Source organism: Apaloderma vittatum, unplaced genomic scaffold (assembly GCF_000703405.1).
Source record: "Apaloderma vittatum isolate BGI_N311 unplaced genomic scaffold, ASM70340v1 scaffold38360, whole genome shotgun sequence".
Lineage (NCBI taxonomy): Eukaryota > Metazoa > Chordata > Aves > Trogoniformes > Trogonidae > Apaloderma > Apaloderma vittatum.
Genome location: NW_009694604.1, coordinates 1 through 18,351, shown reverse-complemented (window position 1 = coordinate 18,351; position 18,351 = coordinate 1). Strand labels below are relative to the sequence as shown.

General features: G+C 40.7%; 1 protein-coding gene across 3 annotated transcripts; it reads left to right on the top strand.

Annotated features, from left to right (window-relative positions):
* Positions 1-304: 304 nt before the first annotated feature.
* Positions 305-16,851, top strand: TRIM36 (tripartite motif containing 36). 3 transcript variants are annotated; one of them, XM_009868067.1, is made up of 10 exons: positions 305-545; positions 3,362-3,391; positions 7,742-8,067; positions 10,897-11,043; positions 12,061-12,156; positions 13,051-13,304; positions 13,957-14,081; positions 14,575-14,868; positions 15,146-15,443; positions 16,497-16,851. In XM_009868067.1, the coding sequence occupies exons 1-10, from the start codon at positions 305-307 to the stop codon at positions 16,849-16,851; spliced, it is 2,166 nt and encodes a 721-aa protein (XP_009866369.1). The 3 variants fall into 3 exon arrangements, with proteins under 3 accessions (XP_009866369.1, XP_009866384.1, XP_009866377.1); XM_009868082.1 differs by lacking the exon at positions 3,362-3,391; XM_009868075.1 differs by lacking the exon at positions 3,362-3,391 and having other exon boundaries at positions 305-549; positions 7,746-8,067.
* The last annotated feature ends 1,500 nt before the right edge of the window (positions 16,852-18,351 follow it).

Sequence of the window (18,351 nt, the reverse complement as noted above, 5' to 3'; positions counted from 1 at the left end):
TGAGTGGAGTCGAGACTACTCACTCCTTTCCTCCCCTGCAATGCAGGCATGACCTGAAGATGAACTGTGTTTGCCTAGTGGCAGTGTTCGTTTCAGTTGAGATGAATGCTGTCAGTTGCTTTCTTAAATGTTAATTGATGTTTGTTTCCAGTGTTAACCAGGGGAGTACTTCAAACCAGCTAAAACTGTGTGCAACATTTAATCCACAGAGCTGGGGTTCGGTGACATAGAGACATAGAACTGTGCCATAAGTCTTGCTCACTCACGTTTTCTGCGCTTACACTTGTTTCTCCCTCTTTCTGTCATGAAGGTTGCCATTAAGGGTATCGAAAGAGAGCTCATCTGCCCAGCATGCAAGGAATTATTTACCCACCCATTGATCCTTCCTTGCCAGCACAATATCTGTCACAAATGTGTGAAAGAAATACTCTTTGCATTCGAAGACTCTTTTGCTGATGGAGGCTCTGAATCCTCTAATCAGAGTAGCCCTCGAATTAAAATCTCTTCTTCTAGCATGGACAGAATTGACAGGATTAGTAGATCAGGTATGTATCAGAATTTTTGCATGTTCTCCTGGTTTTATGTGTTAGACTGACTTGAACTGAGTGGTATCTGCATTGGTAAAAATGTCTTCCCAGTACTCCTGATGCGGTTAAAGAGATGACTTGGGGATAGCGCAGGTCTTGTTCATTCTGTGGCAAGAACAATGGGAATATTTTTAAGGACAATGCACTTTATTTCATATATAATAGAATTGTCTTTGTGGCATCCTGTAAATCTTTAGAACCATTGTGTTTGCTTATTCCTGTATTTCAGTTACACTGAGATGCAATAACATTATGTTTAATACCACTGAGATGTAGAATTCAGTGATTTTATTGCCTACCAGTAGTACTGTTGAGGTGGTCCTCTCAGGTTTCAGCCATCCTAAATTTGGGAGTTCTGACCTCCTTCTGAGCCTCTGCAGTCTTTGCAAATGATAGTTTTGCCCTGCCTATTTCAGTATGCTTACAATAAATCATTTTCCATAGATGATGATCATTTTGTAGTTGCAGAATTGGAGGACAGATGACTGTGAGAAGACTATGCTAAGTCTTTTTCAGTGTGGTTTGCTCGAAGCTTTAAGGAGCACTTAGCTGTAGGATTCTTCATACTCCTTGTATTATCACACTTGAAAGATTCTTAGAGCTGTCTGTGTAATCCGCGGATGAGGTGATCCGCTTTTACACAGATACATTAAAAGTACTTTGTGCATGCTATGCTCCTTGAAAGAAGCCTCATCTTGGCTTTTAGACTTCCTTCTGTCGTAATTATCTACTTAAAGACCACGTTCTGAGGTGCTTTGGAAGGGTCACCCAAAAGACAAAGCCTAAAGCTGTGTCCTGCATTTCATATGTTACTGGCATTCATCCTCCCCTTACCAGTTTTCAAAGTTGAAATGTTTTTTTTCACCTGCTTCTTTTAAACAACTCCCGAGTCATTAGTACTGGTGCTCTTTCGAATCAGTTTGCTAAGCGAATGCTATGTTTGCTGTAGCTTGGTAGGTTGAGGCTTCTGTGATTTGAGAGAATCCTCAAGTCAAATGGCTAGTTATCTTCATCACAGTCCTGTTTTCTGGGCGTGAGGTGCACAGCACCACAATCACTTGTTAACTCTCTGCATACACTTCAGCTGCTTATTGCAGCATTATGTGAAATTTGAAGGAAGAGAGCCTTCCAAATACAGATCTGCCTTCAGCAGCCTGAGGAGGTAATCCTTTATCTCTCGTCAAAAGCTGCCCTCCACCTTGCTCTCCAGCGGGCAGTAGAAAATAGGGTTCTGGTGTAACGTATCCCACACGTGGTGCTGTGTGCTCGAAGCAAGCAGAGCTCCCTTGAGAACAGGACATTTAATTACTGCTGGATTTGCGGAGTGCTGCCATGGTTGTTGGCTACTCCTCTCTCAAGATTTAGTGTTGCTGCATCTGTATGCCCCTCATACCAGGGCGAGAAAGACCCATTCATGGTACTCCTCCCCTCACTGAGATACATGCACGCATGTTGCGTGCAGGGGTTGTAATCTTGAAATCCGCAGTAGTCTGGCAGCGTCCCAGCAAACTGATGGAAAGTTATGTGTGTTATCTCATCATCTGACCTGCTGGTAGAGGGAGATGAATGCATTCCTGAGACTTTATACCTGTTTGATGAGTAGTAAGAGAGGCTTGAGACTTGGAAATAATGGGCTTCCCTGCTTCTTCCCCCCCAAAGAGCATTGGGCAGATGCACATCACACAAAAATTATCATCTCAGACAGCTCAAATTTGCAAAATGAAAAGTATATGGAAATGGGAGTCTTAAAGAATACGTTTGGACATTCAGGTTATGCTGTCTTCGCTTTTAATGTTACAGGCGTTACAGCTCCATTGCTGTGTGGGGTGTGAGATTTGCTCCCAGACGTTTGGTACCAGTAATGTTCAACCAGCTTGCAACTCACATGTGTTCAATTCTCATCTTGCGTCTGAAGTGCCCTTACGGTGCATTGCCTTAATTGGGGAGATTTTGTAAAAAACCAGCTCCATAAGAGAGAAAATGTACACGAAAACATCGAAGTAGGGCTTCTAATGTATAAAAAAAGACCCACTAGAATTTCTGGTGGTCTTGTGCAGGTCATGTCACTGTCAGGTCATTATTGTTATATCTGAAAATTCAAATGACACCTTCCTCCCACTGTGTATTTCTTTCTTTTTCACTTAAGGAATCCCTACTATCTGCATGAGGAGTATCATCTATTTAAAATGATTTTGACATTTAAATTCTTGAGATGCCAGAAGGAACTGGTCCACAGTCTGTATTTGTTATGCACACACAGCTTGCATTTACAAATACAATTCATCTTAATACAATTCATCTTCAGTTGAAGTGGAGGGCGTGTGCTTCTTAAAATCTGATGTGTTGGTTTAAAAATCCCCATAGTTTATGATGTATGTAAAATAATTTTTGATTAAAAAATACGTTGCATATAAAATGAAAATAAAGGATATATCGTACTGCTTTTACGTCTTCTGTAATGTTACTGTAATTACAATGTTGGTGTTATTAGAGTAAAGCCTGTAATGTGGTTATGTTGACACTTACACAGCACTGATGGATGATGCAGAAACTGAATGTTTGAATTATCTTTCCCTGTGTTTCATTTTTCTGTTCTGCTTAAATACTACATTTTTTTCATGTTCTAGGAAATTAAACATTCCTGCATTTCAGCCCTGTGGTAGTTTAACAGTCGCAAAAGAGAAGACAGTTGATGCTTTTCATTTGAACCATTGTAAACCAATGGTGTATCTTATTTTTTGATTTCTAAACAGTTTTCTGTTCATCGTTCACAGCCTCACAGAGGAGGTCTTTTGGGTGGAGAGGTAGAAATGCTTCACTTCTTGTATTGGCTAGAGATAGTCTAGCATTTAGATCTCAAGTTAAATATTGTTGGTTAGCATATAGCTTTTTGTCAGTGGTCAAGTCGACAAAATGGCTTTTGCAGTGAGCAAAGATACAACAAAGGACTTCTGTGAGGAAAGCTTTTCATTCTGTTTAACGCTGACTTAAAGGTCAACTGGACTGGAATTCACTTAAGGGTTGGATTATTATATTTTTTTCTTGTGTGTATACATGACTTAATGTATGTGGATGGATGCAAAAATACACATTCTTGCTTCTCTTTAAAACAAAAACTCAACAGGCACTCCCCTGCCCCACGCTTTGGAGTTTACATGCTCAAGTTCTGGTAGAACTGCTGTCTTGCTGGTAGTGAAGTGTAATTACTAGACTGATCTTTGTAACATTGAGAGGTCATGGTTGGCCATCATTTTCAAATAGAAGATAATCCTGGTTCTTCATTATATCTGAGGCTGCTTAATTTGATGAAGAAGCAGATTGAAATTTACGCCATGTTAATCTGAGTGATTAGTTCTGGATCTGGCAATTTAGCATGATGTATGAATATATGAGGAAAAGTAAATATTTTAGATTTATACACTTGTAATGTTTAACATGCTTAGTGATAGTTGGGTTGAAGGACAGCCAGTGAATTTTTGTTTTAAGTATATATATATATAGTCTGAGCATCTCAGCCACTGTGTAGTCTTGTTAACATAAATATTTATTTTTTTGATGTGATGCTCTGTCAAAAATGGAGAAAATAAAACAAACCCAAAGCTCTATATTGCTATAATATTGGCAGGCATGTGAGCAATCCATAGAAATACTGTGTCGTTCAGGAAAGCCATGAACTGACCTAAACGCAAATCTGAATTTCACACTAAATGGAGAACAAAGCAGCTAATCGGAAGGGGAAGTTTAAATTGCCTCAGTTTAAGACTGCCAAGTGTAATAAAACAAAGATACCATAAGACACCATCACAGCTCTTGGAAAGCTGACCTTATCTACTCTTTTGGAAGAAAAATTCCTTGATTTGGGGAAGGTTATCTGAAAACAAGTTTTTGCAGCTACTGACTTGTCTCACTTTTCTTTTTTTCTTCATAAAAAACCTGTCCAAAAGCTTTAACTGAGTTTAGGGGGATGGCTAGATACACTTATGTTTTGTGAAAATCCAGTTGACTTTTAAAATCTTGATTTTTTTTTTTTTTTTTTTTTTTTAAACTCTCACACATTTAACTTCCATGTCTTCCATAACCATAGAATTCTGGTGATACTGTTTACTTGGAAAACACAGTTTTATCTTTAGGATGTCTTATCCCTTTGCAAATCATCAGGTTGGATTTTTCAACATTTTAAGTGCTGGTACCTCTCCTTGAGAAGAGGGCATTTAAACATTGTCTTTAAAAGACATAGTTAAGATTGCTCTTTGACCTTAGTTTTTGCAGAGCATGAGCATACATTGTGCTAATTTTTTAATTACTGATTGAGCTGTTCATTGCAAGTGAAGCAGTCTGTTTACAGACCACAGGGAAAAATTTCTTGTGATGCTTCCTAATACTTTGCAAAATACATACATATTTGTTGTAAACTGAATTGGCAAAGTGTAAAAGAGAATGGGGATGACCTAAGTTTTTCTCAGCTGCATATATAATATGACTACGAAATCCATGGATTTTGCTGCTCTGCTTTTTGATTTTTGGGTGTTTTTTTTTCTCTATAAGCAAAATTTAGTTTTAGCAGGCTGGATACAAGACAGATAGGAAAGATGGTGCTCAGATTCAGTAATTCATCAGTGCTTTCCTTTTAAAATACGAATATAGAAATCCTACAAGCAAAATGCAGACTAATTGTTACTGCATGTTGATATTTTAACACTCGCTAGGCAAACAGGGAACGTTTCCATCCTTCAAGCGTCCAAGTGGCAGAGCATGTCAAAAAGCCTGGCAAGTAAACTTCCAGGGTTTAAAATGGGGGAAAACACCCAACTATAGGCTCTTAGAGTGCTGTCAGTGGAAAGGGAAGAGACATCTGAAGATGCGCAGGATTTCCTGAAGCTGGATTGCTTTCCGTAAGCAGAGTGTCACCAGTTTTCGCCGAGCATGGCTCGTGATGACGGTCTGGTTTGGGTCCGCCACGGGCAGAATGAAAGGCCTCCATTGGGATGCAGCCGAACTCACCGTTGAGTTAAACAACACCCCTTCCATGTTTGAGCCACTTGGGCCAGACTTCAAAGCATGCTACCAGATACAAATTTTTGAATTGTATTTTTAAACTTGACCACTGCACCATGTTTGTGATTTTATGGTGTTTTCTTTTTGTTCCTGTTATCTTTCTTTGTCATCGCTTGCTCTCTGCTATAGCATACTGCTTGTAGGCAGCATAGACACTGTATCATTATTTCATTAGCTTTAGCAAATAGAAGTACTCTGGATACCTTTCTGTAGCTGCATGGCACTGCATGCAAAATCATTTTTTTTTGTTTAGGGCATTGTAGAAGTCTGTCTAGAAGATCTCTTTTGTGTTCCTGTGTGCTGTGCTAGCTTGGAGCATATGCTGGAAATACAGTTCATGTTTCCCTGCTGTTGCTGTGCATTGCATGTGTGTGTTGCTGTGTATGCCAAGTTGCAGGTACTGCAGGACATGCAGTTTGGGTAATTAATTTGCTTCAAGTAAGTACTAAAAAAGTAAGAAGAAAAATCTCTGTTTCCCTTAGCCAGAGAGTTTTATACTGATGTCTTCTGTCACTCATACGGTTCTGTAAATGCAGTCTAGTTCTGCTCAGAACCTACAGAAAGGCATGAGACAGCTGAGTTTGAGACTGCCAGCTTGTACAGACTTACTCGTGCTCTGGTTGTGACTTCTTAGCTGATGGTCATACATAGCCACCATGCTGCACATTTCAAAGATTTTTAAAGGAACTAGACTGGAAAGGGCATGATAAGAAGGGAAGTTTTGAACTGTTGGGTGAAGCAGCCATAGAGGAATGGCACAAGGGAAGTGTCTTTTGGATAACATCAAAGAACACTTCAAAAAGAAATGAAGCGTCAACATTTCTAATGTGAAGATACTGAATACAGATGAGAACCAATTTCCCTTTCTGAAGAGGAACCAGTTTCTGCACTAAGAATTTGGCTTTAAGTCCTACCTCCATCTACAAATTTGTTAGTTATACCATCATGCAGTCCAACCACGCTCCAGCTACAGAGCATGTTTTTTTGTTTCTTTGTAAGGAGTGTGTGTTAAGCCTACAGAGTGGCTTAGCCTGCTTCAGAAATACATAAAGGACTCTTTTTGATAGTTGTGCCCTGTGGATTCACGATTGAGACCTGGGGACACATTCTGTGTTTGATAGCCTCAAGAATTTTACTTTGTAAATAGCTTTTGGGTCTGTGTGAGCCATCCCCTAGAAGGCTCCTTCTAGGCTTGTGGCTTTACTTCAGCCTTTGATGACTATTTTGGAGAGGAGTGGAAATTTGTGCGTAGCTGTTTGGTAGAAGTGCAGCTTCTCTGCTGTCGCCTTTTGAAATGAAAAGAGATAGACACACTCCATGTAACTGTGTGGATCTGTGCTTCTAGAGGTCCTTTCCAACCCCTAACGTTCTACAATTCCCTGATTCAGGGTGGAAGAACCTCTCAGATATGGCCAATTCAGCATCCCCTTTGGTGTGTGGGGCTTACTTGGCAGCCCTCTTTATCAAGGCTTCAGCCAGGGCCAAGTCATCCCCTGCATCTTTTGGCTAAATGATTTGTCTGAGATTTCATAATGGTAGTATGTAGTTCTCATATTTTCATCTTTATTTTTTTGTTGTGCCTCTTGAGATGAGCCAGATAAGTTTGACTCAGCCAAAGCAAACTTCAGGGATCTCTGAGTTTGCTGTATTTGTCTGGGAATAACTAGTCTTGCTCTGAGAATAAGCGTCTTTCACTTCAGTATGTTGTGAAGGTGTTGCTCTCTGTACAGGTGGCCAGTTAGCCTAAAAACAAGTGGTTTCCAGAAGTTTTTGTGTGTGGTATTTCAAAAGGCTGGAGCTTGGATGCATCCAAAACCAGATTAAGAGGATAGGATTGGAACAGCTAAGTTTAGCTTAATTAGAATGAAGTTTTGGAGTCGTAGTTTGTAATGTCAGCTGGACTCAGACATTACACCACCTTGTCATGGCAAATGTATTCTCTTTGGCTTGGCAGACTGCATATGAATTGGTATTGTATTTGTTTGGACAATGTGCTATGTTTGTTTGGAATTGCTTCATAAGTTCATGTGCTTCTTCCTTTGAAATCTAAACCTCTTCTGTTTATGCTCCTCCTAAATCAGGATTTGGTATCTACACAGGCAGGAAACGCAATTCACTGACTCCTAGATCGAGTCTGTTTCCTTGTCCGGGTTGTCAGCGGGAGATTGATCTCGGAGAACGTGGCATCAATGGCTTATTTCGCAACTTTACTTTGGAAACCATTGTGGAAAGATACAGACAGGCAGCCAGGGCAGCCATTGCTATTATGTGTGATTTCTGCAAACCTCCACCTCAAGAGTCCACAAAAAGCTGCATGGATTGCAGTGCAAGCTATTGCAATGAATGTTTCAAAATACACCATCCTTGGGGAACTGCAAAAGCCCAGCATGAGTATGTGGGACCAACCACCAACTTCAGACCCAAGGTAAGTATGCTTTATCTTAAAGAATGTGTGTTGCAGCATTCTCAAATAGCTTCAGACATATCTGTGCAATGGTGACTTTTTTTATAGCGCCATTGTTGCTATTATTTGTTGAGTGAGCCATAAGCTTTCATTCTTGTTGATGCTGAAGTGGTTGTTGCTGAAGAGGACTTGAGAACATATTTGAAGGAGACTGTAAAAAAATTACTTTTGGGAATGGATTGTGTTAGTTGTGATTTGGCTTTTTCCTGTTTTTGGAAAATTTATCTTGAACATCTGGGATGGCAATGCTTTTCTTCAGAAGTTGGGTTAAGGAGGATGCATGTGTATGGGAAACTTTAACAACCCAACACAACTGCACCCTGCCCCATCCCCCGCTCTTAAGGCAGGTTCCCTTTGGAGGCTTTGTGTCTGAACTTGATCTGTCCCAAAGCATCTTCTTCATCTCTTCCATTCTTGCATCTATCAGTAGCAAAAGGCAGAGTTCAGGTCTCTGTTGTTGTTGTACCATGTTATTTTTTTAGCTATAGCAAAAGAGAAAAATATAATGACAGTTTTCTATTTTACATGCTGCTCTTGGTGCATTCAGGCAAAATAGAGCACTTGCAAAGTGCTTTTACCTTTGTTTCTTGTGTTAAACGTGGTGCAGAACATGTCAGTGCCTTATTGAATTTAGTATGTTGTGAGGAATTGTCACAGCTGCTGTCTCTCTAACAAGGAACCACAATAGGTCTTAAATGTCCCAGCACTTGCTGCATGTCTGTGGCCAGTGACTTCACTAGAGTGAAGTCTAGAGGTCCCACAGATACTGCAAATGCTGATTTTCAAGGTTTCAGTTACGGTTTAAAAATTGGCAGTTGAGTTCTTCTGCAGCAGAGCGAAAGGGGGAGAAGTGGTTTAGATCATCGTGACCTTGATGTATCAAGTGCATGCACTTGCATGGGATTTAGCTTTTTTTAATTATTTGTGAAGACAGATGTACTGTTTCAGAAAAGAAGAAAAGAGAAAAACATATAACATTTAAGCCAACTATAGATATATCTACTTCACAGAAAAAATTTCCACCAGTAAACTTATCTTTACTGTGCTCTTATAGAGACTTTCCTGAGGGCTGTTTGAACTTAATATGAAGAAAGTGTGTTTTTCATTGCACTGCATTGTTATGACCTGAACTGAATGCATGGAGTATTTGCTGGGCTCGTAAACAGTGTTCCCAGTCATCCCTTTTAATTTACAACCAGACTGGAGAGCACTTTGTAACGTGTGTGGTGAGGATGGAAGAAGCACAATACTGGGCTGATTGTTCTCAAATTTTGAGAGAACTAGACAAGGTAATCTGCTGACCTCTTCTGTCTTTAGCTTGCAGGCTCTCACAGTTCTTGCTCATATGAAGAGTTTAGTAAAAATATGTGGTTTCTGTTAGGTTAGATTGTGCAGGTGAGATTGTGCACTGCTGTGGAAAAATTACTTCTGTAGACCAACTGCATGACTGCAGTTTTTGGAAATGTCTGCCTGCTAAGCTGGTTTTCCTGAAAGCTTTTTCCTTTTTTTTTTTTTTTTTTCTTCCTGATAGCTTTTTCCTTTTTTTTTTTCCCCTCCCCAAATCCAACAGTCGGTGACAGTGGCATAATTTATCATGTATTCTGCTTAACGACAGTCTGACATACCAAGGAGTCAGTGATAGTGAGACTGGCATCTTTGAGCTTTTCCCCATAGCTTAAAATAACATTTGGGACTTGAGAGCTGGTTTCAGAGGTGGTCTGCAATTTTAGCTTAGTGTGACCATATTTATGCTACTCACAGTTTTGTGGGTTTATGCTCTTTCCTGGCCTTTTCTTTATGTGTGTGTGTGAGAAAATGATACTTATAAAGCTGGACAGTTGGCACTGTTGTTCTTCCGCTTGACACAAAACTGAAAAGCTTTCTGAGGAGCTCTTTTCTTGTAACATGGAGTAGATAGACACAAATGTTATCTTTCAGTGCTCTGGAATGAGGCAAAGCATATCTCATTAAACTTCTGAAATATAAGGAATTTTTTTTCCCCCCCCCCCCCCCCCCCCCCCCCGCCTTAGATGGCTTTATCTATTGCATGAACTTGGGAATTAAGTAGCACGTTTTTTGCTCTTCAAGCAGGTGTTTCAACACATTTGAAAGATGATTTTTTTAACACACACCAGCTTTTCTTTCTGTGATGCTGTTTAAGCTGATACTGGAATTAGCGCTCAGCATGAGCAACTTGGAACTGGAGTTAGAGAGAAAAAATTGAAACACTGGAGCCTTTTGTCTTTGAAATGACTGTGCCTGGTGACGGTGGCTGCATTTCGTTTGTTGCTCCAAGATCAATGGCTATGTGTTCAGAGTCTAGCTTAAATTTAAATTATTACAATATTATGTTGACTCTTGTTTTAACAAACAGTTCACAGCTGTTTCAAGAGATGCTGGCATGGACATGGTTAAATTTGACAGGGTAGGGTGTTATGTGTTGCATTTACAGCTCTGAACAGAAGTGTAGGGAGCTTGAGGTATGCAAACAGCTTTGGGGATTAGCAGAACAGATGACTGCAGTATGGAGGATATGTGGTGTGTACATAGACGTTGCTACAGCTTTACTCACTATAAACCTCATTAAACTACGCATGTTCATCTGCTGGCTTTCACTGGCATGGACAAATAGAAAAGGTGGAAGATAATGTAAAAAATCTGTGGATGAAATCAGATGCTGGGGTGGGATTATTGAGGGTTTTGATTATTTGTTTAGCACCTCGCTTTTTGGAAGTACACCTGCATTCTCTCTGCTCTCTTCTTTTTTTTTTTTTTCTTTTTTTCCCACAGATATTGATGTGTCCAGAACATGAAACAGAGAGGGTTAACATGTACTGTGAAATCTGCAGAAGGCCTGTTTGTAATCTTTGTAAACGAGGTGGATGTCATGCAAACCATAGAGTTACAACCATGAGCACTGCCTACAAAACCCTTAAGGTAAAAGTAAATATTGTTGGGCCTGATCTTAAGAGGGAGAAGAGTACTGAGCTTATGGTGTCAGGGCAAACTCCCTTTGGCAGGAAGCCAAGACGTCATTTAGAGGACACTGAACTAGTCATAAGGCATTGCTGTTGTGCAACATCTGTTAATATATATATTAGCGTGACATAGTACACGTCTAAGAAACTGAGCTATATTTTCTCTGAGGCTTGAAACATTAAAAGTGCTTCCACCTTATTTTAGCCAACGGTACAGCAGTACTGACCAGTGCAGAAGGTTTAAGCAGTTAATACTTTACAATTTAGCTTTTTTAAGATGTGTCTTTGTGTCTTGGGTTAGCTCATACTTTAGAAGTGTATGAAGTATCTGTTGGGACCTTGTACGTTTCTGAAGTTGCATAGGTGTTAATTTCCTAAGTACAGTGCAACCGGGAAGACTTGTAAGCATTGCTTTGTTATTCAAGAATAATTGCTGCTACCCCCTCTTCCTTTTCTTCTTCTTGTGCTCACAGGGGGGAAAAAAAAAAAAAAAGACCAGACCAGGCTACCTGTGCTCTTTGGCCTCCTCAACTGTGTGCAAGGCTTTTCCTGTACAGCTGTTAACACTTGCAACTACGGAAGTGCAGAGACACTCATAAGTTCATGCTTTGAACCGCACATTTTTGTAGCACATCTTACTACATAGTTAATAACTAACGTAATGTCCTGAAGCGTGGTGTTCCTAGCCTAAGAGAGAGTGACTCCTGTGGCTGGGGAAGAATGAGCTGGGTGACTGTATTACTCCTTGTCCTTAGATGCTGTGTCCCCAGCCTTGCTCACAGCAGTGGCCTGATGTCCCTGTGCAGTCACTGCGGGTCACTGAGCGATTCTCCCAGGGGTTGCTGCTTGTAACTGGCGACAGGCTGTTGTCCTTGTAGCTAGATAAAGTGAGCACTAGCTGGATGACTTGCCTGCACTGGTTGTCAGTTTGGGTGCGATATCCTTGTTCTGCCATCTTGCTGTTCCATTTTAACAGGAGAGGCTTTCGAAAGATATTGAATACCTCATCAGTAAGGAGAGCCAGGTGAAGGCTCACATCACACAGCTGGATCTGCTGCTGAAAGAAACAGAGGTGAGAGTGGCTTGTGGGTTGTCTGGGGCTGGCCCTGGCAGGGACGCAGCAAGGAGTCAAACTGTTTTCAGTGAAGTGTTTCAAATCCCTTGGTTTTTTTTCATTTAGACAGTAAATCAATTTCTCAACAGTTTGTTAGTCCTGCATCACACACGGTAGGACCTAATCCTGACAGTGTGGGAAATTTGGGCAACATATGGAGGGAAATAAAGATTATTTGATGCCTTAACCAAAGACAAGTAGGTTAGACTTAGTATTTTCATGTATTAATGGTGCTGCACAATTTACACTATCTGTTTACCTTGAGAATGTTTCAGTGAAGTCAGAATTAAGGGAAAGTATCACTGTATAAGAATCAAAGCTCAGAGCTCACATACAAGCTGAACAATGTCAGAAATTGCAGGAGATCCTGGCCTCATCTATATCATGATACAGATTATCTCCATGCTTTGTAGTTCCTTTTATTCAGGGCACTGATCAGAAGTGGCACTACAGTTCTGAGAGCATACTTGAGAAACTGGGCTGTTCAGGGTGATTGGGAAAGGTGGAGGACCACCTAGCTCTTGGGTGTGAAGACTTCAGAGAGGCTGACCTGCTTTTACAATGCTTCTCCATGAGCTGTTGAGACAAGTGCTGTGCATAACTCAAGGCATAAACAGAGGAATACTTTCCTACTCTTCATTTTCTGTGTTGAGATAGTAGATATTTGCTGGCTTGCTACCTGGATGCAGTGCTGATTGTGTTTGCAGTGGTGAAGAGCATAACAAGCTCATTAATCTTGTCTGTCAGATGGATGACTAGATTTCTGTGATATCTTCAACAATCCTGAGTGTGTTTCTGTACACAGCCACAGCGCTATGGAGTCTGTCTGAAGGGTCTTTTGTTCCCTCCTAGTGCAACAGTGAAAGAGCTAAAAAAGAAGCATTGCAGAGTTTTGAGAAATTATCTCATGTCCTGGAAGAGAAGAAATCTGCAGCTCTTAGAGCAATTGAAACTTCTAAGAATTTAAGGCTGGAAAAATTGCAAATGCAAGCAGAAGAGTATCAAGGACTCCTGGAAAATAATGGTCTTGTAGGATATGCTCAAGAAGTGCTTAAAGAAACTGATCCATCTTGTTTCGTTCAAACAGCAAAACAACTTCATGTCAGGTATCTTAATTATCTTCTGTTTGAGGTACAGGTACTCTTCCAGGATGTCTGGTCAGCCATATTCTTTTGACACTTGCTACCAAAGTACTGAATGCGGTGTTTTGTGTTGCAGAGGCCCAGGAGATGGCCCTGGTACTGTTCTGTATAAGTTAGTTACTACATTACAGCATGCGTTAAGAAATAACACACAGGAGAGGCTCTGTCTTGCAGCAGTGCCTAGCCTTGTTCCACAGGGCTGCAGTGGAAGGGTAGCCTGTTCAGCTCACTGACACATCCCTTTACTCAGAGATTGCATCACGTATTTGCAAGTTAATCTGACAGGTCTCCTCTGGCTTTAAACTCTTTGATCTTAGTAGTCATTCTCCATTAGCGCTTCCCACCTATTTTGTTCTTTGAACATAATGCCCAAAATTGTTAAAATACTCTGTCAAGTGAATGATTACCTGTTGCTGACCTTATACTGATGTACAAACGGCCTTTAAATTTTGCATTTGAATTCTGTCTAGGGAGACAGAGATTTCTGGGAGATACCAGTAAGTAAGTGAAAATAGAACTTGTTAAGAAGCAAAACTTAGCATTTTTACTTCAAGGAATACACACATGTGACTTCTCTTTTTTCTCTTCTGCTATCGCTCTGCTTTTGTGTTTTTAGAATCCAAAAAGCTACTGAATCTCTGAAGAGCTTCAGGCCTGCAGCTGAAACTACTTTTGAAGACTTTGTGGTGGACATAGCCAAGCAGGAAGAGATCCTTTCTGACTTGTCTTTCCATTCCAATGGTAAACTGTGAAGTCTTTCTTGAGTTACATCTTTAAGGGCAAAATCTATGCAGGGCTGCAGTTGCAGAACTCAGTCTTGTGATTTACATTGTCCCTTCTGTCTCCACGATCCACTAGCCATTACCTGGCAGAAATGGTAGTTTCAGCTTTGATAAAGAAGCTAAGATGCCATTGCATTCAGTAACAGTTTACATTCACTTCCAAAATATTGTAGTTTAGTACCAGGTCTACCTAGAAGCTTTTTGTTGCGTGACAGAGAAGAGTGGATTTTCATGTTTTTTTTAGCTGCTAGCAAAAAATAAATAGTAAAACTTTCAAAGTAAAAACAAGGTAAAGGATTTATTTAAGTGCTTGAACAGAACCATTCTCATCTCTACTCTCAGATTACTGCCGAAGTGCGATGGCCACTAAGCAAAGGGCTTGTGTAGTTCATTCTAAAACAGTGTATATCTAAATATAAGGCTTTTTTTCTCCTGAATCTCTGGCATTTCAGGTCTTGAAGTACCAGAAATCAGTGAAGTGCAGAGCAGAATGTACAACAAAGCTCTAATCAGTTGGGAATGCCCTGGGAAGACAGACTCAGCTGATATCTATGTTCTTGGGTATCACAAGCTTAACAGAGAAGAGGAGAGTGTGACGTGGCAGGAGGTCAAAGTTTGCGGCAAGAGCAAAGTAATATCTGATCTCGATGATGACAGCAGCTATGCCTTTAGAGTTCGAGGATATAAAGGGTCCATCTGTAGCCCTTGGAGCCAAGAAGTTATTTTGCGTACACCTCCAGCTCCAGGTATGGAGTTGAAACTGTGTCTCTCGGTGTTAAGATCTGTGGTAGTTTCCAATAGCTCTCAGACTTCTACTATACTCTTACTGGTTGCATGAATGTTTAGAAATGGTGTTAACAAACAAGTTAAGTAGGTAGTATACTACAACTGAGTTAGCTTGCATGACATTCCTGGTAGCCTTTCAAAAGTGAGCAGTTGTAATGTGACTTCAAATGCCCTTTGTGAAGCACAGAAGGCCAAATACTTAACTAAGAGGAAATTTCTTGGGATACTGTTTTTCAGTTTTCAGTTTTCTTTTTGATGACAAATGTGGGTACAACAGCGAACATCTCCTGCTGAACTCAAGGAGAACCTCTGTGGAAAGTAGGGCTGGATTTTCTCTACTTCTGGGATCTGAGCGCATGCAAGTTGGATGCTACACAACCCTGGATTACATCATTGGTGACGCTGGAATTGCCAAAGGGAAGCACTTCTGGGCTTTTCATGTGGAAGCCTATTCATACCTGGTGAAAGTGGGAGTTGTTTCTAGCAACAGGATACAGAAATTGTTTCATAATACCCATGATGTGACCAGCCCAAGGTAAATTGAACTCTTGCTTAATACGTATTTTATATAAGGAGATGGCTTTTAAAAAAACAAAGTAAGAGCAGGTCTAGTCTCAATTAATACATAAGGTGAACCTAACTAGTGGAAAGTGGCTTGAAGCATATGGTGCAAGCAGATTGTCCTGTTCATCCCCTATTATTATTAGAAAGGTGGTCTAATTATCCAGAGCCCTATTGACTTCCTCCTGTATGACATACTGAAAGGGTAAAATGCTGATATCTTGAGCTGCTTGAAGTCAGGTGGAACCTTTCTGCAAAGTGAGAAATTAGATCCTGATATCCTGATTTCCTGATTTCTTTTTCCTTATCAGCAGAAACACCTGGAAGACTTCAGCTGACACACATCCAACCTCCCTGCAAACACCCCCACAATGCAAACCTAGCTAGGGATTGTCTGCACAAAAGAATGTGTGCTTCTCTGTTCTGTCTTCATATGTGAACAGAAGTAAAATCCTGAACAAATGTGGCTACAGGTGTTCCCCAGTAACCAGCTGGGAAACAAGTTTTGAGGGAAGTTGTGAGACAGACTACTTAGAAAAACCCCACAAACCAAAAGCTTAAACCACTGCTTTCTGTGTTAATTTTAAAGACAATGTCATACAGCAGTAGTGTGTAAAACTCATAGGACAACAGTAATGTTAAGTGCGTTCACTGATGTTTAACATTATACAAATAAAGTTAAACATATCTTATCCGTAATGATTAGTCATATTTGCTAAATTACGTCTCAAGTGAACTAGTTTGCTATACGTGTAGGTCCATTAATGATTGCCTAGCATGAGTACATTTGTATACATCCATTCCTTAGTAAAGCCTTCTGTGGTCTTGTCATTAGTGTTCGGCTGATAATTACTGTTTGAAGTGGCCCAAGTGAGTGTTCTCCACCTCCTATGTGCATCTTCCCTCCTGACTTAGGTATATTTTTGCCCCACAAGGTTTTGTGGGTGATTGTGTGATGTTACAGAAATGTTTTCTCCAGTTCACATCACTGATGTGACAAAAGCAAATGGTTATTTTCCTGTTATAGATATGAGCAAGACAGTGGTCATGACAGTGGGAGTGAAGATGCCTTCTTCGACTCATCGCAGCCTTTTACACTGGTCACTGTAGGCATGAAGAAGTTCTTTATCCCCACAACACCTGCTGCCCCCAAGGATCCAGCGAACAGAATCCTTCCCCTGCCATCGTGCTTGGGCATCTGCCTCGACTGTGACAGAGGCAAGGTGGGGTTTTATGATGCAGGCAGTATGAAATGCCTTTATGAGTGTGAGGTGGACTGCTCTGACGTCATGTACCCAGCATTTGCCTTAATGGGTGGTGCAGCAGTTCATCTTGAGGAACCTATCACAGCAAAGTATGGGGAGTACCGTGATGATATCTAGTGCAGTAGACTCTTTCCATTGCTGTTCTGAGGTAGAAAGTGAGAGCCGAAGAGTTCTGCCATAGTTTTCAGGCCTCATTAATTACGCCCTACCTGCGTGTTGCTCACAAGCCTCTGGGCCGTGCCTTTTTTAAGCAAATGGTCCAGACACTTCCCACACCAGTGGGAAATGTTCTTCCAGGAACTGCCCTGCCTTTCTTGTGATCTGTGCGATGCTGTTCTCCACAGACTTCCTTCCCAGGAGAAGCGGCGAAGAAGTTTAACTAGCAACCAAAATTACTTTCCGGGGGTAGAAATCTGCCTTTTATGTAACTTAAGTCCTTAGTAGTCAGTTTTGCATTTAATGAAGTCAAAGCTGACTGTGTGATTGCCATTCTCTTTTTAAGAAATCTGCCTGAATGGCCCTGAGGGGTCAGATTAAACCCTGAGCACAAAGGGTTTTCTGTGAAGCTTAAACTCTTTATTCTGACACTTGATGTCTTATAGTTGGTGGTGTAATGTAAAGTTTTTCTACTCTTCCAGGCTTTTACTGTAGGCTACATGAAATATATGAAGTGCAATTCTACCTTAAACATCAGACTTTAGAATCCAAAATCAGAAATGTTTGCATGTGTAAGTAGTAGTACCTGGTATGTAGGCAAAAGCAAATGAGTTATTGATGTGAATAATAACACACAAATTTTTTAAAAAATCAGGTATTTCTGTTAATACTTGTTTCTGTAAGTTATATTTTTGATCTAGTAGCAGCTTGGTTTTTTTTAGTAAGAATGTTAAAAATGCACTGATTAAGTTTTGAGACCCATTTTCTGCCTTAAAGCATGTTTCCCTTCAAGTTTCTGTTCTTCTGATGTTAAATAAAGTTTCATAGAGAACCACAGAATGGTTTGGATTGGAAGGGACCTTTAAAGTTCAACTGGTTCCACCCCTCCTTCCATGGGCAGGGACATCTTTAACTCGATTAGGTTGCTCAAAGCTCCAGCCAACCTGACCTGGAACACTTCCAAGGATGGACAACCTGTTTCAGGATCTCACCACCCTCATCGTTCAAAGTTTCTTCCCTATATCAACTCTAAATCTACCCTGTGGTCGTGGTTTGACCCTGGCTGGCAGCCAGGTGCCCAAGCAGCCCCTCTTTCACTCCCCCTTCTCCTCTAGACAGGGGAAGAAAATGTTTCAAAGGGCTCAAGGTTTGAGATAAGGACAGGGAGATCACTTTCATTTACCATCACAGGGAAAACAGACTCGATTTTGGGAAATTAATTACATTTATTAAGAGAACAATTCAGAGAGGAGTAGTAAGACATAAGAAAAAGCAATCAGATCTTAAAAGCAGAACACTTTCCCTCCATCCCTCCCTTCTTCCCGGGCTTAACATCAATCCCAGTTTCTCTGCCTCCTTCCCGCCATGCGGTGCAGGGAAACAGGGAATGGGGGTTATGGTCAGTTCATCTGGTGTTGGTTCTACTGCTTCTTCCCTCTGGAGGAGGACTCTTCACTCTTC

What these genes read in the sequence shown, in the direction of transcription:
- TRIM36 (XM_009868067.1), top strand. Translation starts at nt 305, where the DNA reads ATGAAGGTTGCCATTAAGGGTATCGAAAGAGAGCTCATCTGCCCAGCA. An exon ending in CCACCAACTTCAGACCCAAG is followed by an intron (nt 8,068 to 10,896) that starts GTAAGTATGCTT and finishes TTTTTCCCACAG; the next exon opens with ATATTGATGTGTCCAGAACA. An exon ending in CATGATGTGACCAGCCCAAG is followed by an intron (nt 15,444 to 16,496) that starts GTAAATTGAACT and finishes TTCCTGTTATAG; the next exon opens with ATATGAGCAAGACAGTGGTC.